The 24,231-nt window shown below is 42.8% G+C and overlaps 1 protein-coding gene across 1 annotated transcript; it reads left to right on the top strand.

Annotated features, from left to right (window-relative positions):
• The first annotated feature begins 21,083 nt into the window (after positions 1 to 21,083).
• On the top strand, positions 21,084 to 23,606 carry cav4a (caveolin 4a). Its single transcript, XM_084316929.1, has 3 exons — positions 21,084 to 21,369; positions 22,012 to 22,199; positions 22,895 to 23,606. Exons 1-3 carry the CDS (start codon positions 21,145 to 21,147, stop codon positions 23,043 to 23,045), a joined length of 564 nt encoding a protein of 187 aa, XP_084173055.1. The 5' UTR covers positions 21,084 to 21,144; the 3' UTR covers positions 23,046 to 23,606.
• The last annotated feature ends 625 nt before the right edge of the window (positions 23,607 to 24,231 follow it).

Below are 24,231 nucleotides of genomic sequence, written 5' to 3'. Positions count from 1 at the left end.
GTCTGATTGTGTAACGAATCGATTCCACGTCGCGCTGTGTGTGAGAGAGAGAAGGAGAGAGGGAGAGATCTGCGTGTGTTTGGAGACGGAGCGAGTTTTGTTTCTAACTTTTCTATTTATATATTGTGTTTCAAGTTGTGAATTAGACTATACTTTATTTGACTGGTTGTGTGTTGTTGTAGTAACAGCTGAGCGACTCGTTCATAAGAGCCGATTCATTGCCGTGAGCGTGAGTCTAATCGCTCACGTCTTGCCATGAGTCGGTTGTGTGGTACTGTACATGTTTGCAAAATGTTTTGGTATAGCGCCCCTAGTGGAGAGAGAACCAGCAGCCGCTACTGGGCACACTGCCAGTGGTAAAGGCATGTTTTTTCCAACTACGCACCATTGCCAAACTCAAAGCCCTTCTCTCCCCTGCAGACCTTCAGAGAGTCATCCACGCCTTCATTTCATCTAGATTAGACTACTGCAACTCCCTCTATATAGGCATTAACCAGTCTTCCCTGTCCCGCTTACAACTGGTACAAAACGCTGCTGCCAGACTGTTGACCGGAACCCGCAAGAGAGACCACATCACCCCTGTCCTTGCCTCCCTTCATTGGCTTCCAGTACGCTACAGGATAGATTTTAAGGTTCTCCTATTTGTTTTTAAAGCCCTTAATGGTCACCCCCCCTCCTACATCTCAGACCTCCTATCCCCCTATTCCAACACCAGGTCCCTCAGGTCAGCCGATCAGAGGCTCCTGACAGTCCGGAGGTCTAACCTCAAGCTCAGGGGGGGCCGTGCCTTTGCTATCGCAGCCCCTGAACTGTGGAACAGCATCCCCACCTCCATTAGGCTCGCCCCCTCGATAGATGCCTTCAAATCGAGGCTCAAAACCCACTTCTACCTACTAGCCTTTCCCGTTCACTGACTCATGCCCTGTTTTCCTATGTGTTTGCCTGTGTGCCCTCCCATAAAACGGAGTGTCATTGTTGTCAATATGTATCTATGTGTATCTACCCTCTGTACAGCACTTTGGTTGACACGTGTCATGTTAAATGTGCTATATAAATAAATCTGATTGATTGATTGATTGACTGCTGCCCTCAGGCAATAAACCACAGTGTTGGCCCTGACACTGTGGCTTTAGTTTATTTTTTATAATATTACCATAAATCAGGGGCTGAAGTGGGTGTGGGCTTTTGTCTGTGGGGTGGAGCGGTCCTTTCAGGAAGCAAAGCCACATGTGACACAGTGCCAGCAAAAAGCTAAGATAAATATCACTTTTCTACATGTTTAAATTGAAATAACTTGGTAGAAGAAACATGTGAATGTGCATGAATAATATTATGTGAAGAAGCGTTTGACATTTGTGTTTAACATTAGGGGGGTTGGAAACCTTGGTGTTTTAGTGCCCTCGTAGCACACTGTTGCCCTGAGGCGACGACCACTATCTGGTTAGGCGGGGTGAAAACCTTGGTGTTTTAGTGCCCTCGTGTCGTAGCATACTGTTGCCCTGAGGCAACAAAGCATTATCTGGTTGGGGGGGTGGTCATTAAACAAATTATGAGTGAAATATCTTTTCCCCCTAAATTAAAAAGTTGTTTAGAGGGCTGATAATAATAATAATAATAATAATAATAATAATAATAATAATAATAATAATAATAATAATAATAATAATAATAATAATAATAATAATAATAATAATAATAATAATAATAATAATAGCTTGGATTTATATAGCACCTTTCATGAAACCCAAGGATACTTTACAAAGCAACAAAAAGACAAATAATAAGAAAGATAACAGTAACAATGATGGACAGGGAGATGACTAGAGGCCGTAGGCCTTCATGAACAGGTGGGTTTTCAGGGCTATCTTATAAGAGTCCCCAGGATGCGGCGCCGGAGCGGATCTCAGCCGGGAGATAGTTCCAGAGGGTGGGGGCTCTGTCCCTAAAAGTTTGTAGGTGGGTGTGGGGGATGGAGAGCAGATCTGTAACATGGACAACTTCAAGGAGGGGGTCTAGGGGTGGAGGAGCATTTCCTGTTTTATTTTATTTTACTCAGGCTAGGACAGATGTGCTTGCACAGACACATGGGAGCCAGAAAGTGTAAACAGCGCGTGTTATGAACTGCTGCTTGGACTCTTGAACTCGAACATTTTGAACATTCCCCCTCTCGCCGCCTGCCATAAGGCCCTGTTCATAGACAATCCTCTGGCCCCATCTTGTGGCTTATCGGCGTTACTACTCATGTCGGCAGTTATTCTCAGGTCTTGTTTTATTTATCTGTCATGTTTAGTCTCTGCCTGGCTCAAGACCTTATTTCCTGTAATTCTGTTGTCTGCATTATTTCCCCTGCCTTAGTCTGTTGTTCCCTCCTGTCTGTTTTGTAATTATGATCTGTCTAGTGTTTCTCAGTATTTGTATTTTGATTTCAGTCTGTATGTAACGGAGGTACCGCATGTCTATCCGAGGGACTTGTATAGTGAAGTGACTGTGGACGTTAAGCGGTACTGCAAGTAAACGCACTCCCCAGAGGCGTTAGTTTTTTTTGTAGCCGCATTTTGCAGAGACGCTCTCTGATTGGCCACTGACGTTTCTGGTCATGTGCGCCCAATCGCGTGACGAGCTGTGTCTTTGCCCATTTCCGCCTCGAACAGCATGCAAACTACCTAACGCCTAGTTTATCACTGGTTAAGCTTAGGCGACTCTTTCGAAGTTGGTTAAGGTTAGAGTTTGGAATCAGGGCTGGTGTTCTATCGCCCTGCTCTAAGACAAACTCTAACCTGAACCAACTTCGAAAGAGTGCCTAAGCTTAACCGGCAAAAGGAACAGGCATCACACAATTGGGCGCACATGTCATATGACCAGAAACATTAGTGGCCAATCAGAGAGCGTGCGGTTCAACTCCCACTCAGGGCGATCCCTTAAGAGGGGTCGAATCGAAACACAATGCAGAGCGAAATCACACCGGCTACACGTATCCTACTCTGCCTTGTTCCCCAGCTGCTTCCTGTTTTGTAATTAACGTTATGGTATATCAGACCGCCTCCCCCTGTCTCCAAGGCGCGGCCATTATTCTCTGTTGCATTCCTGTACTCTCGTATCCTGTGTTTTGTAACCTGTACTATTCGTGCCGTGACTGCTGTTCCAGTTCTTCCGTTTGTGTTAGCCCAGCTCGTCGGAGCCTCCGTGGCCTGTGAGCTTTATGCTCTGTTCTCGTGCCGACTCCAGTTCATGTTTTTCTTATTTTGCCACTCGCGGATTTGTTTCCGGGTAAACTCTGGTTAGTACTAAGCTTTGGTAGTGTTCTTGTTTTGTTGCTCATTGTTTTCTCGTGTTCCGTTTTTCTGGTTAGGATTTTGTTTATAGTCATTGTGTTCCTGTCCCCCGCGCTGGCTTGGCCGAGCCTCTTTTTATGTTCCGTGTTTTTTTGTCGTGCTTGTTGGACTACCATGCAGTAAAAGCTTTTCATTGTGACCGTTTGTCTCCTGACTCCTTCCTCACTCACTGTCGGCACTATTTGGGTTCCGCCACCATGCCGCCCCGTAACACGCGGCCTCTATAATATAAATTATGTTTCATTTTGACTTTGTATGCATCTATTACCATAATTGAGTACTTGAGTACAAAGAACCGTATAAGTCCATAACATAATTAAATGTTATAACATTTTAAAAATAAAGATTGGAGACATGTTTTCATTCTCTAATCTAGGACTGGGATATCACAATCATGAGGGATGTGTTCTATGTCAGTAGCTAATTTATATCACAACCTGAACCTGCTCACATAGGCCTATGCTAAATGACATCCAATCGATGTCCATTGCATTGAGCTGCACTAATCATGTCAAGTGTGATATAAAATGAAAATTCTGTACTTTTCAAATAGCCTATATACCTTGTAATATATCAGGCCTGTTCGTATGATAACCTGGAGTTGATATGTGCTTGTTATCATTCATCTAGGTAATATCATTATTAACACATTGGACGCCAGACCCGAGATAAGTCGGGTTAACTCGCCATCGCTTGAGCGTGTGGTATAATATGTCCTCATGTAAATACACCCCCCCCCCCCCTCTCTGTGGAATAAGACATGTGGAAAACTATACTTCCCCAAATGGTCGTTCCCGTGGGCCGGTTTTGTTGATTCCGGAAATTACTATCCTAGTTTGTCCCGTGAGTTGCACCTCAATGTTATTCTCTGTATAATGGTACTAGTCTCTCAATGCTCGGCGCGATATCAGTCGGCATATTGTGCGCATACAAACGAGACTTTAAACAGACAAACAAACATTAATACATATAAGTTAACGTGTGTATATATCTGACTGTTTTGGATCGCTGTTCGTTTAGTCGGCCAGCATCTGCTGCGACAAGGCATTTATCCCTTGATATATCTATACATCGTTATTAAAGTCATAACGACCGAACCTGACTTCGAAATTTACCAGCGATATATTAGATGTGAATATACTGTTTAATCATACTCTCGGTCTCTTCAACTCGCGACTAATGTCCTGTTTAATGTACTTTCCGCGACTGATGTCCCGTTTAATGTACATTCACGTACTCCCGGGACATCGCGTAATCATGTACTACTAGGACATCGCGTGATCATCTTCCCGCTATCTGTATGATCAATTGGTTAATTTAATCCAAATATATCGTTTTCAGGAATGGAAGAGATTGTGGGCTTAGTTTGAGGTTGAAACAATGAATATTATGACGCTACTCTGGTAATTTCTAATTATGATTCCATCAGCTTCTCGGTCCTAACTTCCCGCCTCTTTGCAAAGGAATCACAGAACGTTTTTTAACAGAGTAGCGTTTTCAAGGATATCACATCTAATAAGCCCACGTTTCTTGCTTTTGTTGCCTATATTTCAGTCTGAATTAGACTTGGGTTAGCAATCCGACAACCTGTATTGTGTGCCTTAGCTTTTGGTCGGCTCCGACTCGACCTGGAATAGCACTTCAACCTTTGTGCCTAAACTTTTGGGAATAGCACATATAACCCATCCTCTCAGAACCGCCTGATAAGGACCCAGGTGCACGTGCGCCCTGGTAACAATTCTCAATACAGATCAGATATATTAATGCACATTATTCTTACTCAGCCATGATCTCAATATTTGACAACATTCTGTAATGTTCACCTGGCACAGAGAAAAGCGGGAAGGTTTTAATTCCTTGCCATACATTTTTGGTCGACCATCTATTATACTCACTTTTCTCTGCATAGCTGAAACAATACAGCACGCCGGTAGGACGCAAGAAGTCCGTCACAAGTTCGTAGACGCCAATTGAGGGATATTTGTGGATATCCTGATGAAGAATGTTCTCAGTCAACCGAGGTTTGGATAATAACAAAGGTTTATTAACCAAACAGATAGTAAGTACATAGAGAGAATGGCTGAGGGCTTCCCCCAGGTGATCAGCTGAAATGACCCATGTAAGAAGACCTCGATTGTGGTCGGGAGGAGCCCTTTATAGTTCAACAAGGGGGGTGTGTGGTCCCATTTGATAGGTCAATTGGGGGGGGGGGGGGTACAGGTTTGGGGAGAGGAATGTCTTATTCCACAGAGAGGGGGGGGGGGTGTATTTACATGAGGACATATTATACCACAATAATTCAGTACTGTTTGTGATACAAAAGGAGTCAAGAAAAGGGAGTAACTGTACATACACAACTATCATCTCAGTTACAGTAAATTACAACTATCTCAGATCACTTGAGTGTTTATGTTGCTTTAATGTACACATTATAAGTCACATAAAGCTAATTACAATGTCTGTTTCAGAATTATAATACATCTGTGGGCGTACCGGTCATACTGACCAATACGTGGAGCTAAACAAACACTCCCGGTTTCCGGTATATGGCAGTACAGGAATTGTAGTCCACATAAACAGCGTTAGATTAGACTTTATACGCTTTTAATGTTGAAAACTTGGGCACAAACAACATAGATTATGTTTAAAAGTAAGATGTTTAGGTTATATTCACTTGAGTTAATGTGTTTATCTAAAGAACCAATGAAAGATAACTAGCCCTTTCCATTGTAAGACATTTTTAAACATGATTCAAAATGTGTGGTTCCACATTCATATGATGCTTGTGTACATATGCGATATGATTGATAAATTATAACACTATCATTACATCCTAGGATGGGATGGATGAGAAATAGCTGATGTTTTGTTAAGCTCACAGACAATCAACAAAGAACCCACTCAAATGGTCTTAGGAGTGGAAAATTAACATGTGTTTTTATTTTCAGTCAGGCTCTGAGGCGAGATGCAGAGACCTACACCCAAAATTGTATCACAAAAGACTGAAACTCCAACAATTTGCATGTCAACCGAAGATGGTGTGGAGCTGAGAGACAATCGATTGACCATTTAAAACAAATCTGCATCCAAACACCCACATGTAAATTGTGTTTACAAGAAGCAAACAGACAATCAAGAGACAGAAAGGGACTGAGATAATCTACATTAGAACAAAGCAGTTTGGAGCTAAAGGGAAATCAATTGTGAGACGATGGCAGACACTATTTAGGATGGGCACTTGAAACCCACAGGTGATGGAGAAGAGAGACAAAGCAATGCAAATGCCTGCATCTGACCACAGACTTGGTGGACCAACAGAGAACCATTTAGTTAAGATAGTATAAACACAGGTGATGATGTTGCAGTCATGAAAATCTACCTAATTCCCATACTAACAATAACTAACCAGTCGTTTTCATCATCTCTTTTCAAGAGGCACACGAATTAGAGATGAAATCTGAATAAAACCAGACAAAGTAGAAGTGCCCGAGATGAAAGATTAATGATGAAAACAACTTTACTTACAATCTCCTCCTTCTATTCTCTGTTTATAACCAATAACATGCATGACTATTCCTTAGACTATTCTTTTAACAACTAATACATTTCCATGACTGCAAAATAATCACCACCAAAATTGAAACACAATTATCTAAATGTACAAGATATACAAGTACATTGATCATTTAGCTGACACTTTTATCCAAAAGCGACTCACAGGGTCTGTATTGACAGGACATCAAAAAAGGGCACAACTCTATCAGCTGAGTAACAATGGTCATCAAAGTGTTGAGTGCTACAGTGTAGGTTAGTTTATTAGTGCATGACAGTAAGGTTAGCTAGGGTTAGATTTATTTGTATCAGTTGAAAGCAGGATAATCATTTACACAATGATTATCAAAATGCACAAGGTATATTAGAGGTAATTAAATTAATACTACTTAAGAGTAGACGAGAAAATGAATGATTGTTTGTCATGCAAAATTAACTGGCTGCCTAGATGTTATGTTTTTTCCCCATGCTAAATTATGACGAGCCACACTGAGACGTGAATAACGCCAGAGAAGGCGTGGCGAGGTAAGTATCCTGAGATACACCCAACGCATCCTGAGGTAAGATCAAATTAAATTTGACATCACAGATTATAAAGATAAAAAATAAATGTTTCTGATTCCATGCAAAGATCGGATCCAAACGATATCAAATGCACGATGGTATTACACAATGAAATGAATTAACCCTAAATGATTTTCCTCTGTAGCAGAAAGGCGTTGAATCATTTATGTGAGGAGTTTTCTAAGGCAGTTTTTATCATCCTCAGATCACAAATTGGTGAGAGGACAGGACGAGTGAGACGACACATGACCTGAACCACGAACGACAGCATAGAATCACCAGGGACGCCGCCAAGGAGCTGCGGACACAACCAGAGACGACGACAACAACCATGGGAGAACCACCAGCCCACACAACACAGACGTCCCCAAAGGAAGGGGAGCAGAGACAGAAAGGACGACATGCAGCCCCACCCCGGCACTGCAGACCACGGCAGACCAAACCCATCACCTGCAGATGGGAACCAAAGCCCCGACCATCAAGATGGATTCCCATGACAAGATTGTCATCCGTGTGAGAGAGAGCGTCCTACAGACAGGCCACTACACCAGCAAACCCTCGCCCCTCTGGTACCGCGATGACGGGGAGCGGGGGACCAACCACCACACAGCACGTTCAAGACCACCCTACCGCCATGCCTCAAGGCCTGATAAAGGTCAAGCGTGAGCACAGTGGCAGACATGTGATGGTGGTGGAGAACAACATAGGCTCCAGGAAAAGAGTCTGCAAGGCCACTATAGTTGACTGTTACCGGTGACCCTTGACAAGGTACACAGGGAGTGGACGGCGACCTCCTGTAGGCCCCCTCTGAATGATGGACCAGTGAATGTTCCCGACTGCATCGTCAACAAGAGACACATCATCAGAGACCTGTGAACCAAGAGACTTCTGAACACACAGTGTCCACATTGTTATGTATTTATTTAATTTTTATGTGTTACTGTTTGGCCCTGCCACACGACCGACAGAGAACACCTTGTCAACAATGACGCAACATCATTCAGATTAATACCTTCACAAGCAGGAAACTTTTCACACAATTGTATGTATCTGCAAAACGATGAACTAGGGATGTGATGAAAAGAAATCAATGAGAAAGCATTAACAATGGTTAGTAATAATGAGCTAAAATGTATTGCTGAAGGAAGCAGTGGTCACATGATCACATTACATCACATTTGAATTACTTAGGTTACAAAATTGCCTGATTCTAAGTAAAGATCAATCTTTCAATCACAGATGAAAGTGACACTCAAACTCAGGTTAAATACAACTGGATCCTAAGTAATTTCATCAAGAATCATTATAAAATGTGCATATATATATATATTTTTGAACAGTTTCCCATAATCAATCATGTTAGTTTTATTAACCACCAGGTTAACTGTTGTTAAAATGTTTTTGTACACATTAGCCTTATGTGTAAATCCTATTCCTAATAATTATGCACACAATTTTGTTTTTTCACCCTGTGCACTCTGACCACACAGAGACAGTGCATGTATTTAATTGGTTTATTACGATGCCTGTATGTACAACCATCACATTAGCTCCCCTGAGTCACGACATGAACGACTGAAGGTATGCCAAGATATATGCACAGCTATAGCTTATGTTAATTGTGGTTTGATATCAGAGTTGAGGACCACTCATTGACATAGGTATTTTGAGCAATTAATAAAAGAAAAGGGTGATATCTATTCCCACATCTCTGATATCAAAATAACACAGACCGCAGTCCAGTCGATCATGTCATGAATCATAGATGTAAATAATTCTATTTTAAACTGTTATGCCAACCAACATCACATCGGCCAAAATTTTCATTATTTTAATTGTTTTCTATTTTCACTTTTACCTGTTCCAAACAATCCTGGTATATTATACATTAATCTCACCCACATTATAAGAAAGAAAAGTGAGTATTGTGGTATAATATGTCCTCATGTAAATACACCCCCCCCCCTCTCTGTGGAATAAGACATTCCTCTCCCCAAACCAACCTCGGTTGACTGAGAACATTCTTCATCAGGATATCCACAAATATCCCACAAGCGCCAAACCCGAGAAAAGTCGGGTTTTGGTCGTTATTTATTTTATTCGCTATTTCCATTCATAGTCCATGGAGGGAGCCTGATATTATCATTGGGAATGGGTCTGAGATCGCAAACATCCAATACCGCCACCTAACGCCTTGCGGCCGGTATTGCACATCCTTGGAATCTCTCTGGCTCAGCCTGTACGTCGATCTAAAAAGTCTGGTTCAGGTTTTCCTAGTCGGGCAATAGTAACGTCTAGAACACATGGATTCGGGAGAATCAAGCACTGCAGATTCATGTACTTTGGTGGATTACCTTGGCAACACGATCGACATCAATACTTGGAATGGCGATCAGATAATTGGAATATTCTTTTTGCAGTACATCCTAGTCAAGGTAAGTGCTATATGGTATCAATCTTGCGTTGATCCGAGCATGCCTTCATTGTGATCCGAAAGTATTATTGTAACGTTACTCCACAATGTACGCCGTTGGTGACGATCGAAGCATAGACCCCCCCCCCCCACCCTTTCATGCATGCATGATGAAACATAATACTGATAATATATAGTTGATTTCAGATTGATTGTTGATCCAAGCGAGGAATGGCACGGTTTCTAGTGACATGCACTAAACGCTGTTTAGCTGCGTTTCCTGGGATTACACAGAATTACTCTAAAACTATACTCATATTCACCACAGTATAAAACAGGAATATATGGATGAAAAAATTATCTGTTTCTTGCATATTGACCGGAAGAAACTCAATGACAATCGGCTATATTATTAGATCCATAGCTATAATATTTAATATAGTTTTAGCACTGCCAACACCGGCATTTAGCCCCATACATTACAGCGCTTGCACACACGGCCATATGGCCCACAGTGACATCTGCCGCTGAATGTGTTAAGGCTGTCAATCTCTTAAAATAGTTAATTGTGATTAATCGCAAATTAATCGCATATTTTGTATCTGTTCTAAATCTACCTTAAATGGATATTTTTCAAGTTATAATACTCTTAGCAACATGAGAGTCGACAAATGCTTGCTTTATGCAAATAATGCATGTTTATTAATGAGAAATACTGTCCAGAATCTTCAAGTAACTAAGATGTGCAAACTGCATTGTAAAAAATACCAATTTACTAACTGTAACATTACATAGTAATGATTACTAACACAGTAGTGTGTTGAACTTTACACTTGAACTATTCATCCCCATTTTCTTGTTGAAGCAGCCATTTAACACAAAAGGATGACCCTCATGCATTGCAAATTTGCATTAAATTCAAAACAGAGTGTTTAAGTACACAAAATAACTTAAAAGAAAATAATAATGGAAAACAATGAATAAAGTGTGCATGAAATAATAGAGGAAAGAAAAAGTTAGGAACTTGTTACATTCACCCACACAAGGGCTGAGGACTCACACCCCCCGCCCCCCCTCTCTCTCTCACACACACACACACACACACACACACACACACACACACACACACACACACACACACACGCACGCGCGCGCGCACGCACACACACACACGCACGCGCGCGCGCACGCACACACACACACACACACACACACACACACACACACACGCACGCGCGCGCGCGCACGCACGCACACACACACACACACACACACACACACACACACACACACACGCACGCACGCACGCACGCACGCACACACACACACACACACACACACACACACACACACACACACACACACACACTTTTAGTCAGAAACAAACATAGTATCAATGAGAGTATCAATAATACACCTGAGTGAAGTCTAGTAAAAAAAAAATTAAGAAATGTAAAAGAAACGCTAATCTTGCGTTAAGATAATTGTGGCGTTAAAATAATTTTTTATAACGCGTTAACTTTGACAACCTCAATAATTATGTAACGTCTTCACAATATCACAAATCATTTAATTATTAGATGATCCCATTGAAAGATGATAAACTATGCTGAATCATTGCCCAGCTCTGCTCTAGTTCACTGACTGTGGATACAAGGATTAACAAGAGAACAGGTAAATTAGTTTGTATTTGTTGCTGTTGTTAATGTTGATGTTGTTTGTAATCACTAACCAGTTTCTCTACACTGGACCCTCCTGTGTTGCTTCCTTCTCCTTCACTGGGACAACATTGGTAATATAAACTACTGTATACCAGTGGCACTCAAGGTTTTTCCTGTCAAGAAGCCCCAGATTGATATGTAACAAGCCACGGACCCCCACCTCAACATGTTCTGTCCTAGGCACCTCCACCTGAGAAGGCGGCACGTAGTTGAGTGGTTAACACTGTCGCCTCACAGCAAGAAGGTCCTGGGTTGCCGGGTACCCAGGTGAGGTATCTCCTGGGACTTTCTGTGTAGAGTGTGGAAAAAGAGATAAACTTAATAGAAAAACACGCAGAACAGTTTGCTAACGCTGTTGCGTCCCTGACAAAGATGGACAGGAGCACTTGGATTGGGCCCCGGGTGCAGCCCCACGCCGCAACCCATGTCTGCTCCCGGCTGCCCTTGGGGGGGAAGGGCGACAGGATGGGTCAAGCGCAGAGACAACATTTAATCAGATTATGTGTTCCTATGTGTGTCGCCCATTGCATGTGTGTGTCGCTGCATGACTACGTTGCAATGTGTGCAATGAATAAAGACTTCTTCAAAAGTCCAGTTTAATCTTAATCTTTAATCTTTTAATCTTTTAATGTATTGTTAGATATGATTGTATCCCACTGTCTATCTATACTGTATCAGAATCAGAAAGGGTATTTTATTGCCAAGTAGTTTACACATACAAGGAATTTGATTTGGTAATTTGGTGCAACATTAATAGACAGACAATTACGGTAGAATAAAATAAAAGGTAGAATAAGATTACATAGAATATAAACTAAATTAAAATAGAAGTACAATAGAATAGAATATAATTATAAAATAAAATAGGTCAGGGCTGTACAATTGTGCACGATGTGGTCGAGTATATATACACTAATTAGAATAAAAATAGTTGTGCAGTTGAGCAGTAATGTGCAAAAAGAATGAACAGTGAAGTATGAATAGTGTACAAAACAAGCCTTGTTGATGAGGCTCACTGCAGAGGGGTAGAAGCTGTTGTTTTGGCCCTGATGGACCGCAGCCTCCTGCCAGAGGGGAGTGTCTCAAACAGATTGTGACGGGGTGGTAGGGGTCGGCCACAATATTACCTGCACGCTTCAGGGTCCTGGAGGCGTACAGGTCCTGGAGAGATGGCAGATTGCAGCCGATCACCTTCTCAGCAGAGTGGATGACACGCTGCAGCCTGCCTTTGTCCTTGGCCGTGGCTGCAGCGTGCCATACTGTGATGGAGGAGGTGAGGATGGACTCGATGATGGCTGTGTAGAAGTGCACCATCATGATCTTCGGTAGGTTGTTTTTCTTCAGCTTCCGCAGGACACTGGCACAATAACAGTGACACTGGCAAAAATACTGCACTGGGACTGACCTGGAACTCTGCACTTTACTTTACACTTTATTTATTAAAATTATTAATCCTTCACTAGCACTGTCTTTGTCCTGTGTCTGTTGTTGCTGTTGTTATGCAAAAAAAAAAGATTTATGGAAAAATACATACGCTGTAATTGCCGAAAAAAATACCAATGTGTTTACACATATGGCTTATTAAAGGAATCTGAATCTGAATCTGAATCTGAACATCCTCTGCTGTGCTTTTTTTTTTTTTTTTTTTCTCCACTTTTTCTCCCATTTTCTATATATTTTCTCCCATCCCAATTTCGTATCATCCAATTCAACCCTCCCCTGTCACGGACGCTGTTTCTTGCCTCCCACAAGCCGGCTGCAATGTGGACTAAGTCATACATAGCACAAGTCCCCTCCGGTACTTGAGGTAACAGCAGTCGCATCTTTTCACCTGCGCAGCTCGATCTCTTAGTGGCGAGGAGTAACGCGTGGGAGGCTCACGCTGCCCCCGACACTTCCTGATTCTACTGCGCAGGCGCACCAACCGACCTGTAGGAGTCGCTGTCCACAACGCCCGATCCCCACCCATCAGTTTCCCACCCCCTAATACGGCCAATGTGTATTAGTACGGACGACCAGCTAAACTGAAAGCAAATGTAGAGCGCTGGGCTCGAACTGACGAGCCCAGCGTCTCCAGCATTTCGTGGCGAGCGCCTTTCCCACTACGCCACGTAGCCGCCCCTCTGCTGTGCTTTCTTGATGAGGGAGCGCTCCCACTTGAGGTCATGGGAGACAATAGTTCCCATGAAGCGGAAGGACTCCACAGTGTGTCCAATGAAGAGCCACACAGGGTGATGGGGGTGAGTGGGGCTGGGGTTTTACATGTCCTATGGAAGTCAATGGAGAAAACAGTCAGGAAAAGTACCTTTGTACCCTTCCTGCTGACTTGTTGTACACAACTTGAAAGTGGCTTTGGATAAAAGCATCAGCTAAATGACTAAATGTAAATGTAATGTAAAAGATCAGTTCACTGACGTTACACCTTTCTGTACTTTCACCTATGGTGACTGGCAAGGCCGGACCTAGCACATTTGGCGCCCTATAGGCAAGTTTCACCACTGCACCCCCCCCCCCCAAATCTAATTAGATTTGTTTTACGTCAAAATATTGGTTGTAGATACATATAGCCCCTATATCTATATCTACAACCAATATTTTGAAGTAAAAAAGCTGTGTTCCAAAAAAAAACTGCTGAGCAGTTTTTGGCGATCCCCTCCGGGTGGCACTCAAGGCAACCGCCTATGTCGCCTGTAGGAAGCTCCGCCCCTGGTGACGGGAGGGTGATGATATTATCTTCGAACCCTCAGGGACTGAACAACAGGACACTCAGAAGTAAACTTTTCCTGTTAGCAGATTTCAGGCAGTTATTGATTGCAAAGGATTTGTAGCCAAATATTAAATATGATGACTTAAAGTTTGTTAATGTATACAATTACATTTGGTCCCCTAAAATGTCTGATGTATAAATATAAAAAAGGGCTACAATTTCTACACGGTTAAAGACCTTCAAATTAAAGCTGAGAGTCCGACCTTTAACGTAACCCTCAATTGTTCCATTTCAAATCCAATGTGCTGGTGTACAGAGCCAAAAAACCTACGGACTCGCCTGGTCTGTTGTGAATCCATAATAGTATTTCAATGTTAAAGGAACACGCCAACATTATGGGAAATACGCTTACCATCTTCTCCAGAGTCAGACAAGAAGATACCAATGACTGTACAACCAGCTCTGTGATGACTATGAAGCTGTGAAAAGAGAAGTGGAGGCCACACAGGAAGAGAGGAAACAACAGAGGGAGCAGCTTAAGCAGTCCTCTTTTGGGTTTGATTCTATGGGACATTTCTTTTTTTGACTGGTTTACAGTCATTGCTGGTTTTCTTGTGGCTCTTGAATATTGTAATAAGAAGCACACTTGTGCAGGAACACATCAACATTATGGGAAATGTGCTCACCGTCTTCTCCAGAGTCAGAAAAGAAGGTTGATACCAATTTCCTCTCTGTGCGTTCAGTAGAAAGCTATCCGGCTGCAAGCCAGCCTAATTTAGCACAAATGAATGGAAGCGGATAGACCAATAGCCTAGCTTAAAACTCGGGGAGAGGTGCTTTTCGCCAACAGCTATAGGCTAGCGCTAGCTGGTCCATTCATTTGTGCTTCCATTCATCCGCATCTCCGATTCCGGTATGTAAAAAAGCAAAGCCGGCATAACAAGGGGTCTTCTAATGTACATTTTCTTCTAATGTACATCTTCTTCCCTTTCTGATTTCTATTTTTGTATGAGATTCAAGATTAAAGAGGTTTATTCATCACATACATACACAAGACATATAGTGAAACGAAGGTGGCCATGCCCACTTCGATTGTGCACAAAATACAAATAATAATAATAGAATAAAATAGAATAGAAATAAAATAGACATGATACAAATACTAAGATAAAATACAAATGGCAATGAGTCCTATGTACACTTCTATACAATTCTACCCTATGCCACTATGCTATCCTAACTATACTATACAAAAACATCCAGTTATGTTTTGTTTTTTTCCCTTTAAAGTGACCTTTTTCCCCCCTCTTAAGTGACCTCTTCTCATGTGATTAAAGTGACCTGTGGTGTGTTTGTGTGTTAGAGAATGCAGCTTGTGTGTGGAGAGATCAGTGTTCAATGTTCTGATGGCCTGGGGGAAGAAGCTGAGCCAGAGTCTCTCTGTTCTTGCTGCGTGTATGCGGAGGCGCTTGCCTGACCGCAGCAGCTTGAACATGCTATTGTTGGGGTGGTGAGGGTCCTTCATTATTCTGCAGGCTCTGGATTTGCACCTCCTATTGTATAAATCCTGCAGGGGTGGTAGTGCAATACCCGTAGTACGCTCTGCTGAGCGCACCACTCTCTGTAGGGCCTTCCTGTCCTGGGCAGTGCAGTTTCCAAACCAGGCAGTATGATGTTACATAGTACCGTATATTTGTATGTCTCTAAATGTCTTGTTGAATTGAAAATGGAGGACCCTTATGTAAACAAGACGAAAGTATTTTTCTGGTCTTCATCCTCTTAGCAGTTGTTTGTATTGAGCTGTACTGTATTGTACCCATTCTCCAATCTGTTAAAGTTTTCAGGGGGGGCAGGTGGCGCACGGAGATTACGTTCGTCACCAACACCGGGAGACACTGGATTCGCCTGTTCGAATCCAGCTCCCGGCGTTGCTATCAGCTTGGCTGGCCTCTCACACTGATACAATTGGCTGTATCAGGGGGTGGGAAAAGCTGAAGGGTGGGTCCTGGGCGTTGTGGACAGCGACCCCTACAGTTCGGTCGGGGCGCCTGCTCAGCAAGGGTTGGAACTAAGGAGAGATAGTGTGGCCTCCCACACGCTACACTCTCCCCGGTGAGAACCTGCGAGGCCAGGTTGGCCTGCCCCAGGCTGCACATGCGTCGGAGGAAAGCATGTGACAGTCTCCGGTCTCCCGGACCAACAGTAGGGGAAAGTACGCAACAACCAGGAAGGGTGGGATGGGAGAAAAATCGGGAAAAAGGAGGGGAAGAAAGATAAAAAAAAAAGAAAAAAGAAAAAAAAGTTTTCAATCAATCAATTATTTAAGGCAATATCGCGGGATCTATAGCTTCTAGCTCTATATAAAAACGAATCTATACTCGTCATGATTATCTATGATGTGCCGTGATATCCATCTAGTTATTTTTCATCATTCATGTGTAGCATCCTGAATATTCTACTAAGTATTCAGAAGTGCTGACTAACTGTTACTTTCCCTGTGTGTGTATAAAGTGTGATAGACAGTGTTCCTTTTGATATCTTGCCCGGTCTAATAACGAGGTGAGGTGCTACTCTTCTCCGGCTTCATTATGGATCACTAACACTAACATTGAAGCAGCTTTCTCCCGTGCTGAAGTGGTCCTAGAGTGGGATCAGTGGCGGTTGCCAGCAGGGGGCAGCGTGGCGGTGGTGGCAGGAGGAGAGAGGGAAGCAACGAGGAAGAGAGGATTACCTGGGAGCCAGAGCACCAGGAAGCTCTCTTCGGCAGTGAACTCGACCATGAACAGTCGCAGCGGGCGTGTGCTCCGGAAGAGCCCCGTTGCAGAAGTTATGTCGAAGAGCCCCGTTGAAGAGCGACGGGTGATAAGAAGTACTTGCTAGTTGACGTTGTTATCCTAGAAGTATCAGCGATAGTGTGTGAGTAAGCGATACAGAATGAAGGACTAACGTCTATAGTTAACGGGTTATAATAGTAAGTGTGCGGTGTATTAGCATGCTGCTAACGGCTCCATCTGACTCCAGTAGACTACCGGGCACGCGGCGCTGAAGACCGGTGGTACAGTCAGCCACGTTGCGTTAGTAGTACAACCGATATAGCAGGAGGGTGCATCCAGACCCGAAGTTTAGCTGTGTTTAGGGTAGCCAACAGTATTAGCTCGCGCGAAAGCAGCAACCAACAGCCAGCAGTGAACGTCTCCCCGACGTCGCAGAGGACGCCTCTTCCCACCAGTAGAGGTCGCCATCACAGCACGCTCCTCCAGTTCACCACTGCCCATGCTGTTCGCCCCAGCCCGCTGGCTGTGCTCGCGGGATCGCCCGACGCCATCTTGTCACCTGGACGAGAGGTGATAAGAGTGGGTCCGCCATCTTGGCTAAGTACGAACGGTACCTCGTGTATCCACATCAACGTCCATTCAAGTGAACGCTAACAACCAGTGTCTAAGGGGTACCCCAAACAATATAAGCCGGCTTTAGTGTAGGTTTTATTTTGGTAACGTGGGCCCACATTTACTTGGTTTCTTTTGTATTTTTGTATTATTATTGTTGTTTGAATTCCCAATGATTTCCCTACTTTATGCCTGGGTCTCCCCTAGTACAAGCGGGGTGTTATTAATGTATTGAGCACGCGGTGCCTATGGTGGGAATAGTGTTCCCCTACATTATCAGTGAGAGCACCCGGTGCCATTTATGAATACGTGCTATCTGAATAAATCTGAAGTACAACCTGTAACTGATAACCTGCCCAGGCTTCAATACAAAGTAGATATAATTGTGAGCACTGTGTGTGTCTGTTTCTTCCATTTGCTAACCTAACCCCTGGGTAAATACTGTGACTGCATAATTATTTAACCCTTACATCCCATTCACAGCATAGCATTTGAAGGGTCTATACAGGTGGTCAAGGAAGGGTACTGCTTAAAACCCTTCTGGGTCTTGGGATATTTCATATGTTTTGGCTAATTTTGATTTAAATTGTATAATTCCCATTTTAAAATGTTTTACCATGGTATGTTTGGTATATTTTTTTTCAGCACAGCCTCACATATATGACCTGACAGTTAGTTTTCATATTGTATAATACTGTATATACTGTATACTGCATAATGTACAACACAAAACACAAAATCAGATTGAGAAAATGTGTTATTTTTAGTATGAACCAATGCAAACATATCAAATCAAGGATATAAAACAGTGGAAATGCACCCTCAGGTAGCATATTTACATAAACAAAAGAGAACAGATCAGAATTCAATTTACAAAGCATTATTTTCTCCATACACAGGTAATAAACACAGACGAGATTTTGATTCTCAACTGGAAATGATCACCAGCATGCTTTTTTTTTAACAAAAAGTCAGTAAAGGTAATTTTTTTTACAAAAAAAAGTTAAAAAAATGTTTTACAGTAAAAAAGTAAAAAATTACTAAATAATTAAATTGTGGGATATTCTATACATAATTATATACAGTACACATATGACTAGAGTGCAGTCATATAGAGTGCAGGATGCCTGAGGCGTATCCAAAAAAAAATTGCACCTGTCAAACTGTAACGCCTTTTGACAGGTGTTACCTGTGTATACGTGGCATGGGGGTCTAGCTGCGGTCCTGGGGGTCTGCACGGCATGAACCGGAGGGGCTGAGGGGCTGGATCAGGATCACTGTTGGTCTTCCAGGGCGTCTGATCTCCTGCCTGATCTCCTGCCTGATCTCCTGCCTGGGCTGGACGTCTTGGCCTGGCCTGGGTTGTCCTGCGTCAGACTGGAGCAGGCTGCTCATCATGTCTGCACATAAATGGCACACACATTGTACATATAAGACACTGCTCATACAACACACACACACACACTGTATATACACTCAATATTCCATTCTGTATATATTGCGTACAAAGTCTACCCTCCTTCCATGTCTCACAGAACTGGTTGAAGGCAGAGCTTCTGCTCCTTCCTCCTCCTCACTGTAGAAAACAATAAAAAGCACATTATTTTCAACATTCAACAAGGAATCTCTTGATGCACACTTACCATGTACACTTATCATGTACATTCACCATGTACACTTATCATGTACATTTATAAAGTACACTTGTCATTTACATTCATCATGTACACTTGTAATGTACATTCATCATGTACATTCATCATGTACACTTATCATGTGCATTCATCATGTACTTGTGCATTCATCATGTGCACTTATCATGTGAAAGCCTTTCTTTGCCTTTCCCAACAAGTTTGACAAAAACAAAAGCAATCAAAGTCCAAAATAAGTGTCTTTACCTTTCATTGTCGTCATGATCAGTGGACCTTTCGTCACCATCACCAACAAACGATGGATCATCAACGTCGTACTACTACTACTACAACTACTACTACTGCTACTACTACTACTACTACTACTACTACTACTACTACTACTACTACTACTACTACTACTACTATTACTGCTACTACTACAACTACTACTACTGCTATACAAGTCGAACTACTAACTATAAACTACAACTACTGAAAAAACGGTGTTGTCCCACAGAAATGATCTTTTAGACAAACTTTTTGCGCACATGGAGACTTCTTCTACTGTTCCTTTCTGGCAGTAAACTTCCGCCTCCTTCGTCACTTCCTCCCAAACGTTTCCGTTTCATTCTAGCTAAAAAAATGACCAAGATATTGATAAAAATGTAACGCATGTAAAATTATATCTGGCACATTTTACGCGTGCGTAAAAGTTTATTTAGCATCGAATTGAAATGATCCTGGTTCATTCATTTATTGGTTTATCAAGACAAAATAAAAAGTAGCGTGTAGTTTCAAGGACACGTCATAATGCCACGCCGGAAAAAACCCGGAAATGGACTAAGTTTTCGATACAGAGAGGCACAAACTGCTGACGTCACTTCATCACGTCGCCGTGAGCCGCGACCGGGAACCGTTAAAGGGAAGCCCAATAATACTATTGAACTGACAGTCACCGGGTGTGGGAGGGCTGTCGGAGGTACTGGGGGAAGTGAGAGTGTGTGGGGAGCTACTGCTGACCGCCTTGGAAGGCGAGGGAGACCAGAGTACCATTCCCCAGGTTAGTAAATCCTGGGCCCCATCCACTCCTGCTGCAAGCCCTCCAGAACGACGTTCCGGGCCAAAGACAGGGGTACATATAGATCCAATTCTATAGTATCCTGCTACCAGGTGGCTGTGTACTACTACTCCCATAAGCAGGGATAATCCACCCTTCTACACATGGTTCACATTCAGTCTCTAGTGGATCTAAAGGGCAGATGTGTGTCTGACTTACCGACTGAGGTAAGTCACAGTTTATTATCGTGTAACATTGTTTTGGACGGTAAAAAAGTGTGGGGGACAATAACTGCCTTCTGAAACCATGCAGGGGACATGTCCCCCGTGTCCCCCCCCCCCCCCCCCCATAATTACGCCCCTGCGTGAGTGAAATGCAACACACACAGATAAAGTCCCTCTGATATTTATATCCTGGGTATGGAGGTGCCTCTCCCTCGCCGTAGTGAAGTGATCCCACCAGCTGGAAATACCAGCCAGCACACAGTAACGTTCCCAATATAACCCTCCTCTCCGTCCTACCAGCTGAAGGGTTCTTCTGACTGGCCCTGATCTTAGCATAGTTAGGGGTGTAAATTTGTGTGTGGGTGTGTGTGCGTGTGTGTGTGTGTGTGTGTGTGTGTGTGCGTGCGTGCGTGTGTGTGTGTGACGTGTGTGAGAGAGAGAGAGAGAGAGAGAGAGAGAGAGAGAGAGAGAGAGAGAGAGAGAGAGAGAGAGAGAGAGAGAGAGAGAGGCAGGCAAATAGGCTCTGGGTTTTGGATTTGGATTGAATAGGAACCATGATGAAAGGGGAAGATTCCGAGGAGATAGAGATTGATCTGTTGGATTCCGATGACCCGGACGACGACTCCTCCTATGACCGGGAGTCGCCACTGTCGCTCTGGAAGCCTCCCCCTGGGTTTCAGGAAGAGGAAGACATTCACACGTCGACTTTAGTGGAAATCAGCGACACCAAGCCTCTGCTCAACGTCAGAGACCCCCGTGGGATTAATGACCACCTCAAGGTAACTGTTTTTTTTATGGAGTAGGTACCGTATAGTTTCACACAGACTACAGTTTCTATGAGTAATACTTTGTGCTTTGGACCATTGTTAGGCATCTTTATCTAATCCATTCATTAAATCGGAGACTTGATAAACTTTAATGAAAGTCCATGATCATAACAGACAAAATCAAGGCTGTGACTTCAGAAACGCATTATCTTGGTTGCACTGCCCTCCAGTGGCCATGCGATTCACTACAAATCATTATGTGGCCATTTAAATGTGTCTTTCCACATACCCCCCCCCCCCCCAATTAACACTTTCCACATTCCCCCACATAATATTATAGAGATGTCTTCAGAGAGGTCAGAGGGCAGGTTCAGTGCCTTGCTCACACTAGCAGAGATGGTGGGTACCGGTAGATGTTATACCAGCCACTTTTCAGTTTCTAGCACACAACTGGAATACACCCTCCCTCCTGTCAGTACCAGGGATTGAACCAGCAACCTCTCCATCACTGGTCGGCCTCTCTACCTCCAGGTACCTCTGTCTAGGCTGTCCTGCCACCCCTAAACAAGGGTGTGTAAAACAGTAAAGATGCCATCGATGTGACCTTGTGGCTCAGCATGAAGCAACAATGTTCTCTGTGTCTGGATCCTCCAGGTGACTTTTGAAGATGTGATTGCTGAGCCGGTGGAGGTGCGGAGCGGGGACAGAGTGTGGATCTGGAGCAACGCTCTGTTTGAGGTGTCCAGGATATGGATCTATAGGATAGTCACAGTGCTGCTGGCCGTCCCCATGTCCATCATATCTGGGATCCTGTTTGCCATTTTCAGCTGCTTCCACATCTGGTGTGTTTACCATCTTTCCTCTACCCATGTTCACCCTGCATACAAAACATTAGGAACGCCTTCCTTATATTGAGTTGCAACCCCTTTTACATAGGCTAATGCATGTTTCAACGGTCTTAATGCTTAGAAGTGCCTCTTTGACCTGTCTTCTCCCCTCCAATGAAACCCCCCTGGATTAGATTGGTGACATCAATATGGAGTCACACCGTAGCTCTGACCTGGATCTGATTGATCCTAATGCTTCAAGTTTGCTTTTATTTGTCACGTATAAAGTACATGTACATTACAGTGAAATGCTTGGTTCTGTATGAGTCCCTGAGAATGTGCTTCATACAGTAAAAACGTAAGTAAAAGAGGAAAAAGTCCCAACACTATACAAATATTATTCAATATAAAATATATAAACCAAAGTACAACCTAAGTACAATGAAGTAAAATGCAGGCAATGAGGTACACAAATGCAGACAATGAGGTACAAAAATGCAAACTTTTAATAAAATGCAAAATGCTAAAATGAGCTATGGATGTAGTGCAAATCTCTTTAATAAATAGGTACAATTTGATGTAGTGTTAAAGTGTTTAAAGTGTCTAAAGTGAGTGTTAAGGTGAGTGTGTGCATGCTTTGTATACATTCAGTGCATGTGGTCCAGCCTGTGCTGTCGAGAGTGACTGTCTGCCTCTCTTCCTCCCAACAGGATGGTCAGTCCGTGTATCCAGTGCCTCCTCATTGGCACCCGCTGGCTGCTGAGCCTGTGGACCATCGTTATGGACACTATCGTGCGTCCCTTCTTCACGAGCGCCAGCAGGTGCTGCGGAGGCTTCAGTGTTCACCTGGCCGAGGAATAACACCGGCCTGCCAGACATGATGCGGGACACATCCGGATTGGGATTAATGGTATGGTTCTCCACCAGTGGGGTAGCAAGGCAGGCCGTGCCACGGAGCGGACCCAGGGGTGTCTCGAGGACCTTCCGCAAAAATTACTTCTTAACGGCGATGAGTGATGACCATGGAGTGTTTAATAACTTCCAAGGCGAATGATTTCATCATGTAAATATGCCTTGTGAGGGTGATGAGAGAGTGAATAATGAACTTTGTTGAAGTGAACTTTGGCAGCTCTTTCTTAAAAGGGACACATCAACATTATGGGAAATGTACTTCTCCAGAGTCAGACTAGAAGATAGTCACCAGTGGTCCGTATCCGCTTCCATTCATTTGTGCTAAGCTAGGCTACCTTGCTTTCTATTGAACACACAGAGAGGAAACTGTATCTATCTTCTTGTCTGACTCTGGAGAAGACGGTATAAGCTCATTTCCCATAATGTTGGCATGTTCCTTTAAGCATGCAATAGTGTCTTGCGTTGACATTCTGTACGGTGATTAGTATTGTATACAATTTGGTATGTAATTTGCAATGGAATAAATGTACAATCTTTATATTATTTATGTAACATAACCTCAGTTGTGCTCTGTTTCATATTACCCTCTTTTTCTCTTTCTGTGTGAATATTTGAGTTTCAGAAAATGTAGAAATATAGAAATATAAACGTTTTTATCACTTTTATCACATAATTATTTGCACATAATCTCACATCCAAATACTCGAAACCGTTTTGCACACATTCATTTAATTTGACAGTTATTGAGGGTAATTGAGTTTGAATAATTGGCCTCCAGTGATGTCATCAGGGACATTGAATCCTTGTGTTGTGTTAATTTCACCTCAAGTTCAAGTTTGCTTTTATTTGTCACGTATAAAGTACATGTACATTACAGTGAAATGCTTGGTTCTGTATGAGCCCCTGAGAATGTGCTTCATACAGTAAAATAAAAAGTAAGTAAAAGAGGAATAAAGTCCCAACACTATACAAATATACAATATACAACTAAAGAACAACCTAAGTACAATGAAGTAAAAATGCAGGCAATGAGATACAAAAATGCAAACCTTTAAAAATGCTAAATGCTAAAATGAGGTATGGATGTAGTTCAAATCTCTTTAATAAATAGATAACATATGGTGTAGTGTTTAAA

The sequence above is a fragment of the Notolepis coatsorum genome, assembly GCF_963971535.1.
Source record: "Notolepis coatsorum genome assembly, chromosome: 6".
In the NCBI taxonomy this organism is placed as follows: Eukaryota; Metazoa; Chordata; class Actinopteri; order Aulopiformes; family Paralepididae; genus Notolepis; species Notolepis coatsorum.
This window is presented reverse-complemented; position numbering and strand designations above follow the sequence as displayed.

What these genes read in the sequence shown, in the direction of transcription:
- cav4a (XM_084316929.1), top strand. Translation starts at nt 21,145, where the DNA reads ATGATGAAAGGGGAAGATTCCGAGGAGATAGAGATTGATCTGTTGGAT. An exon ending in GGATTAATGACCACCTCAAG is followed by an intron (nt 21,370 to 22,011) that starts GTAACTGTTTTT and finishes TGGATCCTCCAG; the next exon opens with GTGACTTTTGAAGATGTGAT. An exon ending in TTCAGCTGCTTCCACATCTG is followed by an intron (nt 22,200 to 22,894) that starts GTGTGTTTACCA and finishes TCCTCCCAACAG; the next exon opens with GATGGTCAGTCCGTGTATCC.